At 38.1% G+C, this 14,378-nt stretch overlaps 1 protein-coding gene and 1 long non-coding RNA gene across 2 annotated transcripts; one reads left to right on the forward strand and one right to left on the reverse strand.

The window, feature by feature from the left end:
- Positions 1-17: 17 nt before the first annotated feature.
- Positions 18-12,203, forward strand: LOC112563508 (DNA cross-link repair 1A protein-like). The gene is made up of 10 exons (XM_025237437.1): positions 18-1,055; positions 1,866-1,964; positions 3,081-4,082; positions 4,566-4,699; positions 5,132-5,250; positions 5,743-5,886; positions 8,194-8,339; positions 8,594-8,748; positions 9,140-9,281; positions 10,216-12,203. The coding sequence occupies exons 1-10, from the start codon at positions 299-301 to the stop codon at positions 10,443-10,445; spliced, it is 2,928 nt and encodes a 975-aa protein (XP_025093222.1). The 5' UTR covers positions 18-298; the 3' UTR covers positions 10,446-12,203.
- On the reverse strand, positions 5,884-9,202 carry LOC112563513. The gene is made up of 3 exons (XR_003099070.1): positions 9,089-9,202; positions 8,651-8,755; positions 5,884-6,021 (listed from the first exon to the last, which is right to left on the reverse strand). It is a non-coding gene; the product is annotated as an uncharacterized LOC112563513 (long non-coding RNA).
- Positions 12,204-14,378: the final 2,175 nt, after the last annotated feature.

The following is a 14,378-nucleotide window of genomic DNA, read 5'->3' on the forward strand; positions in this document are numbered from 1 at the left end:
CCTTGACCTTTGTCACAGCGTGAGGTTGTGTAATACGAGTTGATTCTCGAATTGTACGAAAGATTTAACAATGCGGTTGAATTTTAGTTTACTCATTTGTGCAGTCGATTCGAAAAATATGACGAGTCATTTTGAAAAGTGTACATAAATACTGTCCCAGTCCTTTCAGTGCATTGCGCCTGCTAAAGAAGCTGTAAATAATCGGTTGCCCGAAAGGCGCCAGAAATGCTTTTGCAGCAAAGTCTCAGATGATCCGCAGATGCAATCGTACCACAGTTGAAAATCAAACAGTGTGACCATGTGTGACAATGACGACGATATTTTCAGTTTCAAATCTCTTCGAAGAATTGGACGATCTGTCTTCAATGATTCAGTGGCTGAGAGTACCGAGAGCACCAAGCTTGATGAGGAAACCAAGAGCAAGACTGCTAAATCTAAGGCAAGCCGGTCTGTCAAGCAAACACAGTCGAAATCCGTTAACTCAAAATCATTTATCAATCAGAAGACAGAGAATTCTTTTGCTACCAAACAGAAGATAACTAAAAAGAAAACAGAACTTTCAAAGTTACAGAAATGCAAATCCCATGATGTAAAACTAAAAGCGCTCACTAAAGATAGCGTTTCTATAGACAAACTAAAAAACAGGCAGTCACACCAGAAGATAAAGAATATTTCTGGCAAACTGAAAGAGAGAGAATGTTTGAAGCTTGGGGATATTTGTTCTCAGTCTTTCCCAAAGGACTCAAAAGGAACCATGGGATCCACAGGCCCACAACGATTACGCTCGCAATCTGTTTCACCAAAGAAATCAGAAATTCTTCCAGAAACTTTGCCTGAATGTGTTTCAGTTTCCAAAATCAATTTGGCTGTCCAGCATGAATGCAGTATATTCAGCAAAGTATCTGACTCAAGTAACAAGTCTCCAGACTGTGATGGAAATAATGCAACAGATGGACGTTGTCCCTTTTGCCAGATGCCTTTCAGTATTCTGAGACTGGAATCACCCAATAGTCACACGATGCAGTGCATGGATATCCCTTTGAAAACAACTGAAGGTTTCTTTATTTGTCTTTGATTTTGACTCTCTGTGCAAGTGGGTTTTTTTTCTGTGTATATATGGGTGGTGGTGATGGTGGTGGTGGTGGTGGTGGTGGTGCGTGCGTGTATTGTTTATTTATAACTATTAATTTAAATTTCAGATTAGCAGTTGTATCATAAGGCTGTTTGTGATAAGGCTTTTTATTATTAGCACTTGTTGGCGCATTTGATAATAATAATGTGTAATTTATATGCACAAAATCATGCTGATATAGGAGCATGCACATAGTGTAAAACTAGATTAACATGAAGTACATGAATGAATGGAAAGATGGGCAATATTGTAGCATTGTGGACTGAATTTGGGAGTAGCGCTCAAGGGAAAGATGTAATTTTCAATTCATATTTAAAATAATGGTGGGCAAGTGGCAAATATAAGAAGGAACAATTCTGCTACTTTGCTGCACCATAGTTCAAAAGCTCATAGCTATACATTATTGTTTTAGTGACAGGAGTAGACAGTGTGCAGTAGTCAGACAAAGAGCAAAGTTTTCTGATTGAGATGTAGGAGTAAAGAAATTTGAAAAAAGAGGCAGGACAAATGCCTTCAAAGAAATAAAAGCAGAGTATAGAACGCTTGTACTGAATGTGAGTAGGAACAAGCAGCTAGCACACACAATGAAGGAGAGGATGATCTCATTCCTTGCTTTGAGCACTAGACATGTTTTCCCTTCATCTTTATATTATCTAAAGAAAGAAATGGTCTGCTTGAGATAAATATATTTTTAATGCACCAAATTTTGTTTGTCTTTTTGTTTTGTCTATAGAGTGTTCTGCAGGACTTTATTGTGATAGCACCATTCCAAGTCACTATCGCCGTTTTCTTCATTCAAATTTGGCAATGCAGCTTGCAGGACTGACTCAAGGTAAATGAATTTATATATTAGCACATGGATGATTTACATTAAATAAAAAATAATAATTAGTTGAAAGGGTTGGCAAAGGTGAAATATGGGTTTGTAAATAGAATGGAATTTAATAGAACTCTACTTAAATTTTTCAGTTAGAATCATAGCAATTGAACTCTTTTGTTAGATGCTACACAGTGAAACAGAATATCAGTAAACTATTGCACACGAAAATAATTTATCTTGGGGTAGGTGTTTGTACAAGTGATAGAAATATGATGGATCATGTGTATTTGACAGTTAAGACAAAATATCACAGTCAGCACTGTCATCGATATTTGATTGTCAGAAAAAGGATGGCTAGTACCATCCAGAGACCCTTCAATAGGTGAAAATCCACAAAGTAGCATTATATTTATTTTATTATTTATACATATATTAATACTTTATAAACCCTTCCCACACTCCTGTAAAACTTTCCCACTCTCTTATTAACCTTTCTCACATTTTTATAAACACTTCATATGCTCTTAAACACTTTCTACACTCTTAAGCCTACATATGTTTAACAACATATAAAATTCGGAATGATGTGAATTCACCAAGTGAAGTATGCTACAAATTGAATGATTAAAATCATCAATATTTAAATACCTGTATACCACAACATTCATGATATAGCAAAAACTTCATGATATAGAATTAGATATATTAAAAAGAAAATACGATACAGTGAAGCTGCAATAAGTGAACTATGATATACCCCGGTACGACTGTACTTTAATACATTTATTTGCAGCTGTACTGTTTACTTTGAAATTGCTATTCTATGCATATGTAGTTAATTGTACCAGAATTTAAACATTTTGAAAATAATTGTGAATCACATAATAGTATTTTTTGTGTGGAATTAGACATCTGAAGGGGAAAACTGTATGTTGTTAACAGCAGTTACCTTTTATTTCAGATTTTTATAGCATGTATTATTTGCATTATTGTGTGAAAAAAATGCAGCCTGTTAAAATGTTATAGAAGTAGAATATATGCAAGCATATTACCACAGACGCATTTTATTGTTATGCATTGAATTATATGTAACTGAAAGGTTAACAGGATAATCTAATTTAATTACAGAGCATGCAGGTCAAGACCACACCATTGAATGTGTTTCCTCTTTTGATAAGTGTTCCCAAAACATGACGGAATGTCAGGAAAGTAGAGGTACCATCTGCTCATCCACAAAACGGAAGCTGTTTACCTCTTGCTCGAAAGCAAAGAAGGTCAAAGTTGTTACAGACACCCAGGCTAGTCAAGGTGATGGATCTCCTAGGAGCAGAAGTATGTTAGTCTACCTATCACCTACAGGCAAGAATGGAAATTCCCATTCTTCGTCTAAAGATGATTTGAAGACCAGTGTAGAAAAACCTACAACTCATTTTCCAGCTTCAGAGAGCAGAACTACTGGGAAAGTTAGCTTTTCTACCGGCAACAACTATTTTATAAAAGAACGAGTAATGGAGTCAGAACCTGACGAGGCAAATTTCAAGGCTAAAGAGGTCACTGGGAATGATGGTGGATTTTTCAATGAGGCAAACAACAGTGAGCTGTCAGAGAATGAAACTTTAGCAATTTTTTCAGAAGACCTACAGAGATATGGCAGGAATACAGGTGACAGTTTGGAAAAATCTTTGATCCCAAATTCAGTTTCTGTAGAACCTTCTAAAAGTTATTCAGCTCCAAGTTCCCAAGAAAGTGTTGTGTGCTCTGAACTGCCACGGACAGGCCTTAAAAGGCAGATGTCACTCTTTTCATTCTTTCAGCCCCATTGCCGCACGACTAAACAATCTCAACATTTATTACCTGAAATAATTAAAAAACCTTTGAACAGTTTATCACCTAAAGTGGAACAGAACAGTGACCATGAAACTGTTTCTCACATGAAATTTCATATATCAAAAAATGCCTCAGAGCTGACCTTGAATGTAATTTCACCTGCGTTGTCTTCCCACCCTGCTTTTTTGCAAAAAAGCAGCAGAAGTGGAATAAAGAGAGGGAACTCTGACCTAACTATAAACAGGCTTCCTGTGCCAGGAAGAAATTCAGGGAAACAATGCCCATTTTACAAGAAAATTCCAGGTAACATTGTTCTTATTTTAATGAAGTTTACCCAAAGCATAGAGACTAGAAAATCAGTGAACTGTAATTGTTCACGGTGTGAAGGATCAATATTTCATTTGTAACATCTGTCTGGTTTTTATTTTGATTTAACATGATCCTAAATAAAAATGTTAAACAAGATTATCTGCATATAGTTTTTTTTTTTCTTTTTCATTTTTAATGCAGTTGATTTAAACCATAAAATTTTAAAATATGGGTCTCTCTTTTAGTGCACCACAAAGTGCAAAATTAATGGATTAAAAGTACCTCTAAATATCTAGAAATTTATTTGAAATGAAAAACTGATTTTATAGAAAACATTTTTTAAAATCCTTTCTTTCCTTCCCTTTTTCTCTTCAGATTAGTGTTTGAATAAAATATATGCTAATACTAATAAATTACACGCATAATAACTGAATAAATTATAAGACACCCTAAGAACACTTTCTGTACTGTTTTCAGGTACAAAGATCACTGTTGATGCATTCAGCTATGGACAGATTGAAGGTTGTGAGGCCTATATTCTTACTCACTTCCATTCTGATCATTATAACGGTCTTAACAAACGATTTTCCCATCCCATCTTCTGTAGTCCTGTAAGTTTTATCGCTACTATTTCAATTCATTACATAGGTTTTCTTATCTTTGCATAATGCCAGTTTAACACTATTTTTGCACTTAAACAATTCTAGCTTCATTGGGTTTGATATGTAGTGCCACTCTAAAAAAAAAAAGATTGCATATGTAAATATCCAGTAAATATTTTGCATGCGCACCTGGCCTGTCTGTGTAATGTTATAAAACATACTTTTATTTGTGATAATATTAATAGATCAGGTTATTTTTAAATGCATAAGAATTCTTTTCTGCAAGTCTTTCACTGACAGTATAGACAGCATAGGCTTTTAATCATTTTATCTTATCCAGTTGCCTTTACTTTCTAACTTGTGTTTTGGTAAGAGCTTCTAGTATCAGTGGAAAATCAAAATTTTACGTGTTTGATGAGTGACAAAGCATTCTTTGCACAGGTGACAGGCAACTTAGTAGAGAAGCAGCTCGGTGTGGCTAGCTGTTGGATCAATCGTTTACCCCTAAACAAGCAGTGTCAAGTGACTGATGTGTGGCTGACTCTCATGGAGGCCAATCAGTGAGTTTGTTGCAATTGATCTTGTAGCCATTACTAACCCTTCACTTTCCCACTAGCTGTATATTTTTTTTCTTTGAAAATTCTTAATAATGTAACAAAGACAAGCAGCATTTAAAATGAGTTATATTTTATATATTTTTCTTTCAACATTCATAATTTTTCTTTGAATCCTTTGAGTGTTATAACATAGTCAAAGAATGGGGATTAAAAAAAGTTGCACCACAAAGCAAAACTGTCAATTCTTTTAAAATAACTATGAAACTATAAATACCAGATAATGACATAATGTTGAAATAGTTTTGAAAAGTAGCATAACCATCTGTAAAAGCAGATCTCATTTAATTACATTCGCAAAATATGTTGTCTGGTGAAGAAGATCAGGAGGACCCTAATATGCTTCAATGTGGGCCAAGGGAAGGATTTTTTGGGAAAGAATAGTGAGGTGGAAACATGGTGGGGAAAAGTAAGCCAATGTTTGCTGTGTGCTGCCAGTTGTCCTGGTGCCGTCATCATCCTGTTTGAGTTGCTGAATGGAAAGAAAATCCTGCATACTGGCGACTTCCGTGCAGATACTTCTATGGAGAGTTATCCTGCATTGACTAACATCAGAGTTGATGAACTCTATTTGGATACCACGTATGTTGGTGGACTGTCTCCCTTGCATCTGTCATTCTTTCTAGTCCACTGCAAGGTCTGCTAATAAACTCTTAGCATCTTTTAGATCATTGATTCCAGGTAAGCTCAGCCATGATGTCTTGTTCAAGGTGGTATCTGCCCATAAACAGGGCATAGCATTGTACGCCGTTCGGCGCATTTACGCCGACTTGACTTCTGACTTACGCCGATTTCGAAGTAGCGTACGCCGATCGCGCTCGCCTCGTCAGTAGCACATTTTGTACTCAAACGGTCTCCGGTTCCCAAACGGTCTCCGATTCTTGCATTTTGTATTACTTCCTTTGCGCGCCACACGTGTTGGCTTTAGTCAGTTCTTACGCTGCGCGGCATTTGCGAGTACAAAGAAAAAAGCTTGTGGTACGTTCGACGATGGCAAGATCTGACATCGTACGGCGCGGTGAGCTATTCAGCGATAAGGGTTTCCCGTTATTCGTGGAATTGGGAATGGCTTGAAAAAGAATACAGTGTTACCGTGTCTGAAAAGGAGGGAAGAAAGGAAACAGACCAAGATTATGATCTTGTGCTACGATCATTGCATTAAAAAACTCGCAGCAGTGGGCAAGGCATATTGTGATGTATGCAGAAAAGAAGTAGCCTACGGGAATAAAGGGTTCACTGCCATCAAAGTCCATTGTGACACATCTTCTCACAAGGAGAAAATAATCTGCCGATCAGAGAACACAAACCAGGAAACCAGGAACAAACTTTGCCATGAAATGGGCTTGGAACCTGATCAGAAACTGCCGTCTAAAGCAAAAGAAAAAAGGAAAATACTGGATGAAGCAGTGCTCGAAAGAAAATCTAGCAAGAAGCAGAAAACAAACAGCCAGAATGACAATCCTGACCAAGAAAGGGTTGTCAACGGCCAGAAAGCAGATGCTGTCAAGGATAATGTTGTCAACAGCCAGGAGGATGCTGGGGAGGATATATCTGACCAATTAGTTGATGTGGCAGTTGTCGCAGACAAACCAAAGAAGCAAGCAAAGCTGTCTTCATTCTTTAGATTTGACTGTGCATAGAAAAGAAAACAATGCAAACTGATATTGGTGACAATTCCTGCTAGTTTTATTGACAGCCTAGTAACGTGTCAAGGATAATGAAGATGCTAACCAAGGAGTGAATGTTGTCAGCAGCCAGAAGGGTGCTGGGGAGGATATTCAAAACGCTGACAAGTAGTTGAACATTGTGACAGTTGTCGCAGACAAACCAAAGAAGCAAACAAAGCTGTCTTCATTCTTTAGTTTTGACAGTGCATAGAAAAAAAAACCAACGCAAGCTGATATTGTGACAATTCCTGCTAGTTTTATTGACAGCCAAGTAAATAATTATATAAGTATAATTTGTGTGTGTGTGTTTCATTGGTCCCAATGGATTTATGTTTGGTATACATGTGTGTGTGTGTCTTGTTAATGTTATTGTGAATGAAAATATTTGCAAAACGTTGCAGGAAAAGGGTGAAATTAATGCTTCAAAAACTGAAAATCTTTCAGCTGACCCCCCAGTAGGGGTTTTGCCCCTACACCCCACCAGGGGTACGTCGGCCCCTGGACCCCGACCCTGTAAGCGGAACTCAAGTTTTCCAATGCTATGCCCTGCATAAAGGAAAGTGTATTTTTAAGGTTCATCAATTTGAAAAATATAGCTATGATCATGAATTTATCTTCAAAACATACTTTTAACTCTTTCAGGATTTCTAGATGTGCATATTGTTAATGCTTGACATTCCAGTGGCGAACTGTCTTTATTGATAAGCTATATCTTCAGCACAAAAATGCAGTTTTTACCTTTAATCAATGATTTATTTACTTAAACAAAATGTATGTCTTATGGAAAGAAAAGTGTTGCACTGTCAGAAAAAAAAATGCAAAGACAGTTGTATTTGAGATGTAAGGTCACATAGTTCAGATGTAACATATAACATTGTAACTGTAACAGACATTTACATTTTCAAGCTGCATATTACAATCACTATGATCTTTTCTAATATTGTTTTATCATCATTTTCATCATCAAAGTAAAATTGATAGTTTTTATTGGAGAAAATTATGACAAACTTTTTTTTGTGCTGAATAACTGTTACGTATTTTGAAAACAAAGTTTGGTTGGGTACATTTAAATCATTCTACAGACAAGATTTTTATAGATTTCCACACAAAATATTAATGGTGTAACAGCCATGGGCAAAATGTATTTATTTCATGTCACTCCTAATATATTTTTGCAGGCATTGTTAGTTTGCTTGGGATGACATTCTGATGTTATTTACAGATACTGTAATACATCGTATGCCTTCCCACCACAGTCAGAGGTAGTACAGTTTGCTGTGACCACAGCCTTAAAAGCAGTCCAGAAGGAACCTAAAACGCTTGTGGTTTGTGGCGCTTACACCATTGGCAAAGAAAAAATCTTCGCAGGTACTCATGACAATCATCTTGCATGTTGAGTGAATTGCCTCCCTTGACATGAGGGATACAGACATTCTTGAGCATCACTTAAATTTTTTTATTATTATTATTAGTATTGCATGCATTGTTTCAGAGTACAAATTCTTTTGTACATGTTCAGTAAAAGGCCTAGGAGAGGCCTTGCAGTGTGTATGAACCAGGAAGTTATTCTGATATTTATATATATAGAATAATAGAGAAAAGGTATGCATGTGTGTGTGCAGCCATAGCAGAGGCTCTACATTCTAAAGTGTGTGTTCAAGCCACAAAGAAACGCATACTTGACTGTTTGGAAGACCCACAGTTAAAGAAGATGGTCAGTGTACGCTGGTCAGATGGATGTGTTCATGTTCTACCCATGGGTCAGCTGAATGCAAAGGTGAAGACTGTAAGAAAATGGAGAATAAGGAGAACAGAAAAAAGTAGAAATGCATTGATCATAGAGACATAAAATTCTTAACATTAGTAACTTTTGGGGATAGCTTACAGAAATACGGAATGAGCCCATGCATTTTATATATCTGTAATGGAAAAATCCATACATTTATCATTCCAATGATTTATCTATCCTTCACTGAAATATTTCTAAAATATGTTGTGTTTCATTAGTTACAGTATATTCTGTGTGTGTGTGTGTGAGAGAGAGAGAGGCAAAAAAGCAAGAGAGCATTAAAGAAAGGAATGACTAAGAGTGAAAGCTATTTTAATATGAAACTTACATTAAAGGAACTACAACTGTCAAACAAAGTAGGTGATGTTCTGATCTTTAGTGTCTGGAGGCACACCTTCAACAGTGTCCACAGTTTTCCTCTGTCCTGGCCTTTGAACCTACTGGTTGGACATACAAAAAAAATTGTCTGTCTCTGGAAAATATTCGGCCTAAATATTCTCAGAATGGAATCACTGTTTATGGTAGGTTTTGACTGTATGTTCCATGTCCTTTCCTTTTGAAGATGAAAATGTTTGGTGTGTGAAGATTTGAAGTTGATTAGTATTCTGGTACATGACCCTAAAACTTACATCAGTATATATTTTTAGCACATCATCCTTAAAAAAAATTTACATCAGCATTTATTTTTAGTTTGAAGAAACTGCACATGATTTTTCATAAATTAGGTCAGCATCTTTTTTTTTCTTCTGAACCTCAGAATAATAATAATAGCCATAACAAGTAATTGGCTTATATTTTACTTCAAAGATTGCACAGGAAATGAAATCGTTTACAAACTTCACCTGTAGTCATTTCAGTTATGATCTTTTTGTGAAATTCCAAATTCTTCAGAAAAGTTAAGTGAAGAATTTATATGCCAGGCCTTGAAAATAGCCACTGCAAGAAACTGTACTTTCAAACCTTGCACAGCCACCTTCTATGCTCACAAAGAACGCAACAATAGATCACCTGCATAGAGTTTGATTCAAACTGATATATATATTTTGTATGTTCACAGGGATGTGTAACTCATTCAGATTTTAGCTCTCAGCTTTAACCTCTGAACTTTCATGAGGCTAAAATTTAGTTGCTTGTGATGTAAAATACAGTTGGGTTAGTGTTTGATACAGCTTATCTGACAGACATAAAGCATTGTCAGTTTTGGTGATTTCTTGCTGTGATTGTGTGAAAAATAGTGATTACACAAAAATGAGCATGCTGAATGACATAGAAACTTGCATGTATGCTGTTGCCTTGCATTCCATCACATTTAGGGTTTTGCACTTAGGTTTTAAAAGTCTGGGATATTAAAGGGATAGAATGACTATACACAAGCGTGTAGCAGTACAGATACAACTAATAAACTAACAACTAATTTCATTTAAATCTTTTTCTTATTTTCAAATTAATGATCAGGAGTCCCGTACAGTGAGCACAGCAGCTTCCTAGAGATGAAGAGATTTGTACAGTTCCTTCAACCTAAGAAGATTATTCCAACAGTCAACAATGGCAGTCCTGGCTCCAGAAGAAAAATGGAGGCTATTTTTAAGCAGTGGCTGTCTGAACAAACTGCAGAAAATACTGGAGCTAAGTTCATTTCCAGAAAGAGCAGTCAGCAGTCCCTTGGACACTGGCTTGGGAATTAAATGACATTGCAGTCTTTTAAGGAAACAAAGGTTTTGTGGAAGGATTACTGCTTTGTTGAATTCCATTCGAGAACTGTCCTTCATAAAGATGAAGTAACAAATGTGTCTTCCATAAAACATGTAATCATAATCCGCATGTAATTCAAAATATATAATGAATAAATCCTTTGATGATTTGGAATGTGCTGCATGAATATCCTGCTATTAAATGTCTTGCAGATTTGCTTTGTGCTAAATACTACATAATATTTCAAGTCCAGAGAAACTGTTGCTAATTTCTTGATCACTCAGCAAAGTGATGTGTTTATGGTCTGTTGGTATTTGATTGTGTTGTAAACCATTAGAAAACAATGTTCGGAAGTGTAAAGTCATGATGTACACTACTTTTGGAAGATTATATGTGGGACCCTGTATCTTAATAACAGCACTAATTTCCGTTTGATATGTAACCTGACGAAGCAATGAATTAACTACTGCAAGCAAGATTTATCACTTACCATGTGTGATGACTGGGGCTAATAATAGTAAGTGAGTATTACATCTGGCATGAGGCCAGGCAAAGGACAAAGCAGAATGAAACAGCAAGATCTGGAAGTTGTGAACCACTGAGGTAGAAGCAATAATCCCCAGTAAACCTACATCATTATGTCATAAGTTTTAGACTAGCTTGTGGCCTCCTTGACCTCACACTACAGCGGCCTTGATCGACTGCAGCAGTACTTTGCCACACTGTGACCTTACCAATCCATTCCATCTGTTAAAATCAACCTGTGAGCATAGCATCGGTTTCCGGACTCGCAAATGTGAACATGTCACATCACTTCTTCACTCTCTTCATTGGCTACCAGTTAAAGCTAGAATAAACTACAAGCTGTCAACTCTATGCTATGGAGTCTTTGAAAGCTCCTCTCCCCGCTATCTTGTCTGTCCACACTTTCAAAGGGACAAATATAGACGAACTATTTGCTAAAGTTGTTTAAGAAGTTTGGTCTTAAAGCTATGGTCTCTTGAGAAGGCATTTTACTCACAATCCTCTTGCTTCAATAACTGCAGGACATCCGCAAAAAAAAAAATTTCGTTCTTGAAATATGTGGCATGTGTAAAGGATTCAGATGTTGCACATACTTCCATGCAATGCTTGTATTATCAAAGAGCCTGAGATGTGTTTGTGTTCAGTTCTACAAGGGCATTCTGGTTGACACTGTCGTTAGCAGGGTAGTCTACCTCAACATCCATCAACTCAGGGATCGAAAACCTTGTGTTGCTCGTCGGCAGACGTTCCGCATCGTCATTGCATGCCTACGCAGGTGGGTCTTTTTGGATTTACATGGATGTGTTTCACTTCAGGCAGTGCTACAAGACTGTTTTGTTTTGAATAATTTGCACAAAAGGATATTTTCAAGATTCGAAGCCTGTGGATTATGTCCAAACTTCTCATGGCTTGTTCGCTTCAATGGACGCGTATTCTCGGAGAGCGTTATTGGGATTAAATTAAAAGCAAAGCCCTTGTCCTTTGTGGTGTGGAAATGTTAAAATGTAACAGCATTTCAGCTTCAAATTTTCTGATTTACGTGTTTATATATTGACATTTATCTTCAGAATGCATTTTCCTTCTGATATATTCGTCTTTACACACTACTTGTTTATACAAAACAAGATTGCAGCTTTTTGCTTGCGGCCCTATACTCCACTGATTGACTAGGAACAAGAAGAATTATATTGACACATAATAACTTAATAAACTACAGCACAACAGAATTCTGTACCGTGTTTTGCACTTAATTTGTTGAAATGAATGCGGAGAGGGTTAAGTCGATGTGTGTAGTAGGGTCATTACTGCATACCTCGTATCAAACTGTCAATCAGACGGAAAGAAGTCAATATGACCACTGTTAGTTGAAGAAAAAGATTCAGGTTACATAATATTTCATCTGACGTCTGTCGACTTTACACTTCACGCACTCTCATATTTCACGAAGAGGTGCGTTCGTATCTCGGCGAGCTTGTCTGTTTGTACACTTCATACATTTCAATATTCACTCAGCAATGTTTCACCTGACGCATTTCTAGACTTCACCCAAAGCTATTCCAGGTGCGCTTTACACTTTTGTACATTTCTTCCGACTGCTCCATGGTTTTTGTAATTGTTGACCAGATTCTTCAACGACGTCGTTTCTTGCTTTCCTCCCTTTTCCAGTTGCCCGTGTGTGTCTTGGGAGGGAGGGGGAGAGATGGTGGTCCGGTGGCGCAAGGGTTAGCGCCTATCACCAATACAGTAAGGATTAGTTGTCTTTGGAGATTGTCATTTAATCCTACAGATGAGGGGTAGGACTGATGAAAACTAAATATAATCCGGCATTTGATAGAAATTTGTTCCCCTTGTAGACACATCCTGTGCCTGGAGTCAGTCCTTGAGGTCCATTTGTTCAATGCACTCTGCAGAAATAACATCCGAGTTTGGGGCTGCGTGCAATTCTCTACGGAAACCGTTTCGCGGCCATCTTTCCAGAAGATTCCTGCTGGAGTCTGGTTCCGGCCGGAAGCTGTCGGCCTCTGGAACGAACGATTGCGAGGACAAGGCACCTCGTGGTCAGAAGTCAAGGGATGAGGCACTTACCGGCTCGTTGACTTCAGTTCGGGGTGGGAAGTCGGGGACGGGAGGTAGAAGTGTTGACGCACGCGCAGCCGAACAGTGATGGAGGAAGATCAACGAACTTCGCTGTGCGACGAGTCTGTTGGTGCTCAGTGACGTCACAAGGCAGGAGTTACCATGGTGTCGCTGTCAGTGACGTTTGTGAAGATCCGGGAGGGATAGATGGCGACTGTTTTACCCTTATCAAGTCTTATAGAGGATCACAGAACGACAGTATCGTATTCAAATCACTGACGGGACACTTCATGCAAGCTAAGGGACAGGACGTGTAAATACTCTCGGCTGACTGATTCCCTAATTCGGTTCAAGCCTTCACTTGTCACTCAAGAACTCGCTAGATTATACCTCTCTGCTTCATGCTTCAGGCGGTCAGTCTATGACTCATTCTCGCCTTCAAAATAAGACATTTACATTATCCGAAAAAACGAGTTTACGCAAAGACCGCAGATGAGTTTGTCGTACGCAGACGCCATGCTTGAATGCCACTCGTTCTTCATGCACAGATGTTAATATTGTTCATTCGTTGTGCATAAATGTCGACTTTCTGTTCCTGATATTGAAATTACGATCGCTGATCGCAGAAAAATTATTATGAATATAAAATTATGCTGGTGGTTGGCATGGTAACGAAAGTTTTAGACCACAGTTTACATCAGCCGTCCCCTCAAGCAAACAAACAAACAAATGTTGAGGAGGCAAGAAAGTGTCGACGTGGAGTTCTGCCCCCATCCCCCACCAAAAGAAAAGAAAAGGCTGAGCATCTTCCAAGTCGACAGGTTTCTCTTATTCTGACGAGTCAGGATAGTCATAGTGCAGAAAAGATTGAACATATGAAAAAACAAACCTATTTTAAGTTATTTAATTCCATTGTTCTCCCTGTACTCATTGCCAAGCGGACATATCTATTTAGTAAGATGGTGGCTGACTGCTCTAACGACAGTAATAGCTACTCAGTTTGTCTGTCGTCCCTTGACCGCTGCCTGTGGTGAGGGGGGGGGGGTGACATGGATGGACTGGCAGCTGACAGGTCGCTACTATTGTCTATTGTGGGCGACAGGCAGCAGGTCTGTACAGGACGACCTGTCCAGTCTTTGACCTTTGTGAGTCAGCTCTTCCTCTGACTACCGCGGCGCCGGCCACCCACCAAGGTGCCTTGAGGACAGTCTTCGAGAGGGTGTCATGTCGGGTCACGTGACCAAATACCAGCTTAATTCGCTTGCCTTTCGGTGTTGGGACGAGATGGTCATCACGGGGTCGATTTGACTGGAATGATATGGTTT

This window comes from Pomacea canaliculata, linkage group LG5, assembly GCF_003073045.1.
Source record: "Pomacea canaliculata isolate SZHN2017 linkage group LG5, ASM307304v1, whole genome shotgun sequence".
Classification (NCBI taxonomy): Eukaryota; Metazoa; Mollusca; class Gastropoda; order Architaenioglossa; family Ampullariidae; genus Pomacea; species Pomacea canaliculata.

Excerpts from the sequence above, each read along its gene's own strand:
- LOC112563508 (XM_025237437.1), top strand. The coding sequence starts at position 299 with ATGTGTGACAATGACGACGATATTTTCAGTTTCAAATCTCTTCGAAGA. Across the intron at positions 1,965-3,080 it reads GCTTGCAGGACTGACTCAAG|AGCATGCAGGTCAAGACCAC; the intron begins GTAAATGAATTT and ends ATTTAATTACAG. Across the intron at positions 4,700-5,131 it reads ATCCCATCTTCTGTAGTCCT|GTGACAGGCAACTTAGTAGA; the intron begins GTAAGTTTTATC and ends TTCTTTGCACAG.